The sequence below is a fragment of the Sebastes fasciatus genome, chromosome 6 (genome assembly GCF_043250625.1).
Source record: "Sebastes fasciatus isolate fSebFas1 chromosome 6, fSebFas1.pri, whole genome shotgun sequence".
NCBI lineage: Eukaryota > Metazoa > Chordata > Actinopteri > Perciformes > Sebastidae > Sebastes > Sebastes fasciatus.
Window position 1 is genome coordinate 26,235,259 of NC_133800.1, and position 11,183 is coordinate 26,246,441.

Consider the following 11,183-nt stretch of genomic DNA (forward strand, 5'->3'; position numbering starts at 1 on the left):
AAGAAGAAACAGGAGGAGGAGGAGAAGAAGAAGAAACAGGAGGAGGAGGAGAAGAATAAGAAGAAACAGGAGGAGGAGGAGGAGAAGAAGAAGAAACAGGAGGAGGAGGAGGAAGAAGGAGAAGAAGAAGATGAAGAAGAAGCAGGAGGAGAAGAAGATGAAGCAGGAGGAGAAGAAGATGAAGAAGCAGGAGGAGGAGGAGATGAAGAAGAAGCAGGAGGAGGAGGAGATGAAGAAGAAGCAGGAGGAGGAGATGAAGAAGAAGCAGGAGGAGGAGGAGAAGAAGAAGATGAAGAAGCAGGAGGAGAAGAAGAAGAAGAAGAAGAAGAAGAAGGAGGAGGAGGAGGAGGAGGAGAAGATGAAGAAGAAGAAGCAGGAGGAGGAGATGAAGGAGGACGAGGAGATGAAGAAGCAGGAGGAGGAGGAGAAGAAGAGGAGGAAGAAGGTGAAGAAGCAGGAGGAGAAGAAGGAGGAGGAGGAGGAAGAGAAGAAGAAGCAGGAAGAGGAGGAGAAGAAGAAGCAGGAGGAGAAGAAGAAGATGAAGAAGAAGTAGAAGCAGGAGGAGAAGAAGAAGATGAAGAAGAAGCAGGAGGAGGAGGAGAAGATGAAGAAGAAGCAGGAGGAGAAGGAGAAGAAGATGAAGAAGAAGTAGAAGCAGGAGGAGAAGAAGAAGATGAAGAAGAAGCAGGAGGAGGAGAAGAAGGAGCAGGAGAAGAAGATGAAGAAGAAGCAGGAGGAGAAGAAGAAGAAGAAGAAGAAGAAGCAGGAGGAGAAGAAGAAGAAGAAGAAGAAGCAGGAGGAAGAGGAGAAGGAGAAGATGAGGAGGAGAAGAAGAAGAAGAAAAAGCAGGAGGAGGAGAAGAAGATGAAGAAGCAAGAGGAGGAGGAGAAGAAGAAGAAGCAGGAGGAGAAGAAGCAGGAGGAGGAGGAGGAGAAGATGAAGCCGGAGGAGAAGAAGTAGAATAAGAATAAGAAGAAGCAGGAGTAGAAGAAGAAGAATGTGTTTAGTGATGTGTTTAGCCTATTTCAGCTATTTGAAGTTTCATTGAGATTAAAAACCAGGCTAACAGGGCAGTTCAGAACCTTGTATGTGCAATGGAGGAAAAACAGGTCTGTTTTATTTATTAATTGATATGTTTAGTTAAAGGGATAGCTTCGGATAAATGGCCAAAAGTATGTGTACAGACAATTGCAGCATTAAGATTTCCCTTAATTGCAAATAATAAGACACCTAGCCCAGACCATGGAAAACAGACCAAAAGTATATGGACATATCGGTGTCCACATGTAGAATAATACAGTATTCCATAAACAAGGCACTAGGGCTGCAACTAACGGTTATTTTCATTGTCGTTTGGCTCACAAGCCTTGTTAGATGTGGGAAACAAACGTCAGATGAACAAAATATTCATTTTGGACCCGCCAACATTTTAAAATGATTAATTCACAATCATAATAATTCTTTTGAGGAAAAAACATACTTTTATTCAGCACCTTTCTAAAGGCTCTTTGGATGTATTATTATTATTATTTTTTAAATATTCCTATACATAAAAATGTTATCAATAAGACCTTTAATCGTTGCAGCTCTATATAGCACATTTCAAAGGCAGCAGCAATTCAGTGTGCTTTACATAGGCAAAGAAAATCATTAGAATGGCATTTAAAAACAATAAGCAATACAATCAATTTAGTTAGAATAAATTAGATTTTTATATAAATAAGTATAAATAAATTAAATACAAATGGAATAGACCAGATATACAGTTACAGTGCAGTAATAAATTGTGAGTTGCCCCAAATGCAACAAAGGAAATAAGTGATAGATAGACAGACAGACAGACAGATAGATACCATGGGTAAATTGAGAATACAAATATTTGGGACAAAAAATGTTTAAAGGTCCCATATTATAAAAAAAAGATTTTCATGTTGGGTTTTTTTATTATAAAGCAGGCTTAAGTCCTTTATAAATACTGTGAAAGTATCGAAACACTCAATCCACAGGGAAATACACACAGCCCATATTCAGAAACTCTGCATCTGAAACAAGCTGTCAGGATTTCTGCCCATTCGTGATGTCACAAATATACAATATTTAGACCCTTGACACAATTTTAAACGTAAACATTCTAAATGTGTCCCAGTTTATTCCTGGTTGCAGTGTACGTGAATGTCATCAGCTGACAGGAAGTACACATGGACCCAAGCCGTTGCCTAGAAACGCAATTCTGTTGCAATTCTGTCAAAATGCGCTAAAACGGAGCGTTTCAGACAGAGGGTAAATACAGGCATATTCAGACTGGCAGTATGAGGAAAATAAAGTTGTTGTTTTTTAACGTTACAGCATGAAAACATGTTCTACTAGAAACACAAAATACAAGTATGAACCTGAAAATGAACACAATATGGGACCTTTAAAGCTGAAGAGTTAATCTGTTCAAAAGCCAGAAGAATGTGCATGAACTCTATCAGGAGTCAAACTTATGAAACTGTTCTTGAACACTATCAAACAAACCTGCAGTAAAGTACACGACCCGTCTCTTGCACAACGACAGTTTGGATTCAGGCATGCACAACGTCTATTATCCTGCTCACATCCTCTCTGTTGGCAACTTTATCATTTCATCACAGCTGTTTGTACAAAGCGAGGTCTTGTTTCAGCGTTGCCACACCTCTCCTTCTCCTGCAGCTCTGGATTGATTGGCTCTCACTGTTTTCACCCAGTTCCGCGTTGCAGAGCATTTAAATCCTGCAGCATTTCCTCCTAACTTCTACTCTCTCACCAGCTGCAGGACCAGAGAGAGACCAGCTACCAACATGTCCGACCAGGGAGTGTTCGACACCAACGTGGTCACCATGACCCGGTTCGTGATGGAGGAGGGCCGGAAGGCGAAAGGCACCGGAGAGCTGACAACGCTGCTCAACTCTCTGTGCACCGCGGTGAAGGCCATCTCCAGCGCCGTGAGGAAGGCTGGGATCGCCCACCTGTGAGTAGAAGAAGATATCATTATTATTGTTTATATATAAAGAAACATGTGTTCTTTCAGCCCCCATCCGTTTCATCCACGTTGGCACAAACTGAGCAGGAGATTCAGGTTCTCAGTGCGCACATACCTGAAAACAACACGCCCACTTTTAAAGGAGCTTGATTTAATTAAACACATATTTAATGTGAGTTATGTGCAGCTTTATTGCCAGGGTCCATTAGAGAAATGCATGTATTTCTGCCCTGCTACTAACTAAGTACATTTACTCAAGTACTGTACTTAAGTACAATTTTGACATACTTGTACCTTCCTTGAGTCTTTCCATTCTCTGGCACTTTATACTTACTACATTGCAGAGGGGAATATTGTACTTTTTACTCCATTACATTTATTTGACAGCTGTAGTTACTCATTACTTAAAATAAAAATATAAAAAAGGATATTCTTATATGATATGATGAAGTACTAATACCCAGCCAGTAGTACACAACATATCTAAAATTGACTCCACATTGATGAACTACATCATTAAAATGCTCTTATATGTGTTTGTTAGTAATAAAAACAGAATAATATAATATTTTTAATAATATAACACTTTGAAAGGTAATTTTACTTTTTATACTTTAAGTATATTATGCTTATAATACTTCTGTACTTTTACTTCAGCAACATTTTGAATTCAGGATTTTTACTTGTAACACAGTATTTTTAGACTGCTGTATTCTTACTTTTATTAGTAAAGTAATAAAGTAAAGGATCTGAGTACTTCTTCCACCTCTGCTTCCACTTTCCTTGAGTAATTCCACTCTCTGTCACTTTATACTTCTACTTTACTACATTTCTGAGGGGAACATTGTACTTTTTACTCCACTACATTTATTTGACAGCTGTAGTTACTTGTTGCTGTTTAAATAAAAATATAAAACACGATACGCTTATAGGATATGATGCAGTACTAATCTACCCAGCCAGTAGTACACAATGTATCTAAAATTGACTCCACATTGATGAACTACATCTTTAAAATGCTCCTATATGTTTTCATCAGTATAAAAACAGAATAATATAATATTCTATAATAATGTAATACTGAAAGGTACTTTTACTTTTGATACTTTAAGTATATTTTGCCGATAAAACTTCTGTACTTTTACTTAATTAACATTTTGAATTCAGGATTTTTACTTGTAACACAGTATTTTTAGACCGTTGTATTCGTGCTTTTATTTATAAAGAAATAAAGTAAAGGATCTGAGTACGTCTTCCACCTCTGCTTCCTCTTTCCTAGAATAGTTCCACTCTCTGCCACTTTATGCTTCTACTTTAATACATTTCAGAGGGGAACATTGTACTTTTCACTCCACTACATTTATTTGACAGCTGTAGTTACTTGTTTACTTTTACTTTTGATACTGTTGTATTTCTAGTCTTAAGTAAAGGATCTGAGTACTTCTTCCTCCTCCGCCTACTACCGTTTTATTTCCTTATCTTGTCCTTGTGTTGCCCTTCACACTTCACAGTTTTAAATAATGTGTTTTAATATTTTCCATTACTATGTGCTGTGCTGGTCTATTTTTACTCTTTTTTACTGATGATCTTACAGTATCTATTACAAAAATAGACCTATTCCCTAAACATTTAAGTTAATGTACATTTTACAATTTTGTATTTGTTGTATTGTTTGCATGAGCAGAAATATCTTTCCTGTGCTAAACCTTTGCGTCTGATGATTCAGACTTCAGTACTTTACTCAATCACCAACTAACAGTTTAGAAATGTAGTGTCATGCATCATTTACAGGTTTTTATTGTTTCCTTCCTTCCTCTTAACTGGAAACTACAGTAATGATTTTATTCTAATAAATCATATCACAGAACAAAGCAGTAGAGCTGTTTTAAATAACATTTGTTCAGTTAACGTACAGAGGAAGACTAAATAGAAACTACCCTCACTTTGTTTCGTTTGTCTTTTACGTCTCATTAGTTATGGCATCGCTGGCAGCACCAATGTGACCGGTGACCAGGTGAAGAAGCTGGACATTCTGTCCAATGATCTGATCATCAACATGATCAAGTCGTCTTTCACCTCCTGTGTGCTGGTGTCCGAGGAGGATGAGAAAGCCATCATCGTAGAGCCAGACACAAGGGTACGTGTGACCGGTGGAGAAAGAATAAGACTTTGATTTTAGATGTTGAAACCAAATGGTGGATCTTTTGCTACTCCTGATGTTGTGTGAGGTTCCCACTGAGCATGTGGGGAAAACCTCATTTATTTGGGGATCTCATCTCTGGAATGAGCCGTTGGCAGACTGAAACCGGATCATCCAGTTTTCTCTGGGTTGTTTAGAGCTTTTCCGCATGGGATGTTATCTCATATAACCAGTTCACTTACAAACAAAAGTTTTTCAGTTCCTGTCAAATGAAAATACTTTCATTCCATTACTCTTGTCACTAATTGTCACTGCTAGGCACAAAGTTAAAAGTTCCCTGTGTGTAGTTTCAGACCTCTAGTAGCTCTGTGGAGCTGTTTTTCTATGAGTCAGCATTTTCTTTATCTCATGCACAACCACAAAGACACACATGCAAACCAATGAAGCATTGCACATTTCTGCCAGTGGTTTCACACTATTCCACTAATCTAATGCACCAACAAAAAGCAGGAAAGAGGACTGCTAGCAAGTGAAGATGAATGTAAACAATATAGGATGTAAAATACTTTAAAGAGGACCTAATATGCTTTTGTTCCCTTTCCTTTAGTGTGTTATATAGTTTTTTTTGTGCATGTTACAAAGCCCAAAGACCATGCCAAAAGGAGTTACTCTCCCCCACAGAAACACTGCTCCTGAAATGCCTGAAACGCTTCGCTTGAAGTCCTGCCTTTTCTTAGCAGAGTCAGTAGAGTTTGGTTTGGTTGACCAATCACAACAGAGTGGGCCAGCTGACCATTTTTTTGAACATTAAAGACTGTAAACATGTTCTAGTAGAAACCCAAAATACAAGTATGCACCTGAAAATGAGCATAATAGTTCCTCTTTAAGGAAATGCATTCAGCACGTTTGTTTGACCTCATTGATAACACACACACACAATGTGTTTTGGTGAGCAACTCTGAATGTAAACATAACTTTTGTTTGTTTCCTCTTCCTTCTCTTCCAGGGTAAATACATTGTGTGTTTTGACCCTTTGGATGGCTCCTCCAACATCGACTGTCTCGTCTCCATCGGAACCATCTTTGCCATCTACAAAAAGGTACTAACGGGTTAAAATCCCCGTAATAAAGCGCATCTGTTCTTGCACCAGTCTGAGTTTTTGTAGCCAAGACGGATCACTTAGACTGAAGTTGTTGCTGATATTCACTGTCTTATAATTAACCTTCAATTTCATGCCAAAAATGTAACACTGATGTAGCGTTTCCCTCAAGAGTTATATTATAATGTATTATAATCATCCAGGTGATAAAAGGTCTCCTCCTCTCAAACTCAGACTTGTGTTTGTTATGTTAAAAAAAAAATTAAAACGTTAAAATGGAAGATATGGTAATGTATTTTTACTAAGATGGTAAACTAAATTAAGAAATCTGAGAAATATAAATTAAATGGGTTTATCAGACACTTTTATCATAGCTGCATATGTGAACAAGCTAATATCTATTGTAGGGCTGCAACTAACTATTATTTTCATAGTCGATTAAACTGTTTATAATTTTCTTGATTGATTGATCAGTTGTTTGGTCTATAAAATGGTGAAAAATGTGGATCAGTGTTTCCCAAAGTCCAAGATGACGTCCTCAAATGTCTTGTTTTGTCCACAACTCAAAGATAGTCAGTTTGCTGTCATACAGGAGTAAAGAAACTAGAAAATGTTCAAGAAGCTGGAATCAGAGAATTTAGACTTTTTTTTTATCCTAAAAAATTACTCAAACTCGATTACCAAAACAGTTGGCGATTAATTTAATAGTTGACAATTAATCGATTAATTGTTGCAGCTCTAATCTATTGGCAAACAGATTCCAATCCTCTCTACTCCGTTGTAATAGATAATAAAATAGCATAAACACTGCTGGAATAATAAATGAATGATGACATTAGTTTCTGCTGTTTCCCTCAGAACACAGATGATGAGCCCTGTGAGGAGGACGCCCTCAAGCCCGGCAGGACCCTTGTGGCGGCCGGCTACGCCCTCTACGGCAGCGCCACCATGATGGTGATCTCCACCGGCCGCGGAGTCAACGGCTTCATGCTCGACCCAGTTAGTACTCTCTTGGTCCTGTGTTTGACGTTAAAATAAATCTTGCAAACTATTTTTTTAACTGAGGTTCTTTGTAACAATATCTGCTTTTTGCTCATCAGGCAATCGGCGAATTCATCCTGGTTGATCGGGACGTGAAGATCAAGAAGCGAGGCAAGATTTACAGCTTGAACGAAGGTTACGCAATGCACTTTGACCCCGCTGTCACAGAGTACCTGCAGAAGAAGAAGTTCCCTCAGGTAACGCTGATGTGTGGGGAGAGCTGCAAGCACACTAGTGTGTTTATACATATTTGTTAATCAGGGACAACGGACATCAATCAACAATACATTCAAATGTAGATCTCTCATCCAGTGCCAGTTTAAGTAGCTTCCTAATCCAACATTTTTAATGACTGCAGGATGGCAGTGAGCCCTACGGCGCCCGTTACATTGGTTCCATGGTGGCAGACGTCCACCGAACGCTGATGTACGGAGGCATCTTTTTATACCCAGGAAATGTGAAGAGCCCCCAAGGAAAGGTAAGATCCCTCTGCTGCTTTCTGCTGCTACCTCACATATCAAACTAAGACCTAAAATAAATGCTTCGAAATCTCAAATGTTCCATCTTAAAACAAAGTAAATGGTACAAATTTAGTAAATACAATAATATAGTATATGGATATTGTATTAAAGACATAAACCTCCACTTTAAAAGTTATAAATTTAACATATCCTCACTTGCAACATGAGACCAAACTGAAGAAAGTGTCACAAAGTTGTTTCTTCACTCTCCACATCCTTCAAGTGTTTGCAAGACTGAGCCAAAAGTGATGTTGTCACATTTTAAAAAAGTGTAGAAAGCACCTTGGAATGCAGATGTAAGAGGAAATAATGAGTCTTGCAACAAAATAAGTATTTTTTTAAGTCCCAGTCAACAAACAAAGATGCTCTTTGGATTCAGCGGCCACAATAAATCCAGGTGCTCTGAGTTAAATTAAAAAGTGATGCAACGTTAAAGGCTTTTACAAACATCAGATTTACTTTGTACAGTTTACAGATTAAAACGTTGCAAACAAACTATTTTAAATACAATAAAACATTAGAAAATAAAATATTTCAATAAAACCATCAAGGAAAACATAAGTAAAGGTCTCTACGCTGTAGTTCCCTTAGGTGCAATTTATTAGCACATCCACAAGTAAGTGACGTTTCAAGCTGATGCTCTTCTTCAGATTTAGCTATATCAACAGAGACGCCATCTTTAAATACGTATGCTCTGGTCACATGATAAACCCGGTGAATCATATAACCCACACATAACAAGTATGTTATGCAAATTAAGAAAAGCACATGTATACAATTACTATATAAAGATATAGGTAAGACCCTCACAGCACACAAGATTAACATCAAGCCAGTGGCTGTCATACCTTTTTATAAGGCTAGAACTAAAGAGAGGTGCCTCCATATTATGAATAGGATGTCCCAAAAAAATATAGGAACAGGAATTCACATGGATATTCATAAAGAAGGGCGACAACGTATACATCTGGAGTCATCTACGCTCACCAATAGTAGTAAACATTTCATGTTTAGACACAAGACCGCATTGCCAATGACGGATCAATATCAACATACTGATCTAATCAAATATACAGAGTCCAGCATTATCCTAATGAAAAATTAGATTTAATAAAATAATCATGGGCAACAAAAAAACTACTTAAAAGCAAGAGAAGAGAAGAGAAGTCTTAGGATGTTTAGTTTCATATTGAATATTTGAGTGGATTGTTTCACAGTTTTGATCCATAAAAGTTGTCTTAAAGAATTATTTCACAATGTTTAATTTCCCATATTAACGTTGAAACAGGTTTTTCTTGCTGTAATCATTCGTCATTAGGAAGAGATCTGTTGGTTGTGAAATGATTACAGCAAGAAAAACCTGTTTCAGTGTTCACCTGACTATTGTCTTGAAGAACAGAGTTGCGCAGGAGTGAGTCCTAAAACCCGGAAATGAGTTAGTATTTTAGCACTTCCTGTTTCCTCGTCTGGAAGTCAATGGGTTTTTGCTTGATGCCTGAAATAAGGTCGATTTTAACGTTTGTTTTACGACATAAAATACGTCAGTAAGTTTTTCTGCAGCACTCTATAGTGAACCCATCCTTTAACTGTTGGTTCATTTAATACTGTAAGGTCCTGGCTTGGAGTATAGAAGTATAATAGTTAAGGAGGGAGAGACTAAGTATGAAAGTGTTAAACCATCAAATGTTGGATTATAATGTTCCATTTGAAGAGTTTGACATTTGGACCAGAAACTAAACTCCCTCCTCTTCCTCAAAGCTGCGGCTGCTGTACGAAGGCAACCCCATGGCCTTTATCATTGAGCAGGCGGGCGGCATGGCCTCCACCGGCCTGGAGCCCATTCTGGACATCCAGCCCGTGAACATCCACCAGCGAGCTCCCGTGGCCATGGGCTCAACCGAGGACGTCCTGGAATACGTCGCCATCTGCCAGAAACACGCCAAGAAGAAGTGAGACCGTGCCGACTCACTCTTACAACCATCGCTGTCCGGCGAAGAACCTCGCATCTACAAGCTGGAAGTCTGCCGCGTTTTGAGCTTGATATAAATTATTCTTAAACCCCAAAAAATGTCAGGGGATCTTCTCAGTTAAATAACCAAATTTGGAGTTACAAGGTTTTTAATGCCATACCGGCAAATGTTCATGTTCTGCTGACGGATAAAAGAAAGAAGGTGGTTCAGTGAAAACATGAAAACTGTAACTCAATCATGCACACATTCCACCAAACAACTACCAAAGACCAAACGTGCCAAAAAATGACAATGATGCACTTGAATAAACAAAACATGAAGACTTTTTCCTCCTGTTTACCTCCAGTCGTGCCTTTTTAATTAGAATGAACATCCATTCTAGACGTGTGAAAGACCAAATATGAACCTCTATGCAACAAACATGATGCCTTTTTATGATGTGAACAACTACTGTTTGGAATGATGAAGTCTCTTAATAAATCCAAATGAGTCTAAGAAGACAAAATCTGTGTTTTCATCTATTCTGAAATGTGTCCCACCATTTTCATCATTCATTGAGAATTGGCTGTTTCTTATTATAGCGTAAAAATCTTAGTATTCCAAGAAACAAGCAGCCTTTTACATAAACAAAAGCTTGATTGTGTCCAGTCCATAGTCTCTATATAAGAAGTGGACGTAGTCACCGTGACGTCGCCCATTGGTTTGTTGACTGCCGTTTTGAGGCCTTGAGTTTGGTATTTTGGCCGTCACCATCTTGTTTTTTTGGAACCAGAAGTGACACGAGAGGGTGGAGCTAAGTATAACCAAATGCTGAATAAGACATTTTTAGGCGATCAAAATGTTATAATTAACTTTCATGAACTGAAAACACACTGTGAAAGGGTTAAAGTTCTGAGATGAAAAGATATAACACCCAGACCGGACAACGCCGTGGTAGCGACCTGTCAATCACAAGGTAGCCACGCCCTAAAGCATCCCCTGCTTTATGGTCTATTTGACTCTAAACGGGACCATCATTTACTAAATGAACATCATACTGTATTGAAGAAGACTTGAAACTAGCGATTGAGACCATAAACTCATGTTTACAATGTTTACTGAGGTAATAAATCAAGTGAGAAGTACGGTCATTTTCTCATAAACTTATATACAATCAGACTTCTTTTTGCAACCAGAGGAGTCGCCCCCTGCACACCCCTGTATTATTGAAGGAAAGAAGAAAAACATCAATATAACGGCTGATTATGTGGATAGAAGAAGAAGAAATACTAATTGCAGTTTGAGAAATTGAAAAGTTGGGAAGATAAACTGCCAACAAAGGTTAAGAGATACTTTATCCAGAGGAGTCGACCTTTAAGCTAAAGGTCAGTGGAGGCTCTCAGAGCGCTGATGACATTTAAAGCTCACTTGA

The 11,183-nt window shown here is 38.3% G+C and overlaps 1 protein-coding gene across 1 annotated transcript; it reads left to right on the forward strand.

Annotated features, from left to right (window-relative positions):
* The first annotated feature begins 2,692 nt into the window (after positions 1–2,692).
* On the forward strand, positions 2,693–10,277 carry fbp1a (fructose-1,6-bisphosphatase 1a). Its single transcript, XM_074638835.1, has 7 exons — positions 2,693–2,989; positions 4,976–5,138; positions 6,148–6,240; positions 7,099–7,239; positions 7,341–7,478; positions 7,640–7,759; positions 9,561–10,277. The coding sequence occupies exons 1-7, from the start codon at positions 2,820–2,822 to the stop codon at positions 9,753–9,755; spliced, it is 1,020 nt and encodes a 339-aa protein (XP_074494936.1). The 5' UTR covers positions 2,693–2,819; the 3' UTR covers positions 9,756–10,277.
* Positions 10,278–11,183: the final 906 nt, after the last annotated feature.

Excerpts from the sequence above, each read along its gene's own strand:
- fbp1a (XM_074638835.1), top strand. The coding sequence starts at position 2,820 with ATGTCCGACCAGGGAGTGTTCGACACCAACGTGGTCACCATGACCCGG. Across the intron at positions 2,990-4,975 it reads AAGGCTGGGATCGCCCACCT|TTATGGCATCGCTGGCAGCA; the intron begins GTGAGTAGAAGA and ends ACGTCTCATTAG. Across the intron at positions 6,241-7,098 it reads TCTTTGCCATCTACAAAAAG|AACACAGATGATGAGCCCTG; the intron begins GTACTAACGGGT and ends TGTTTCCCTCAG.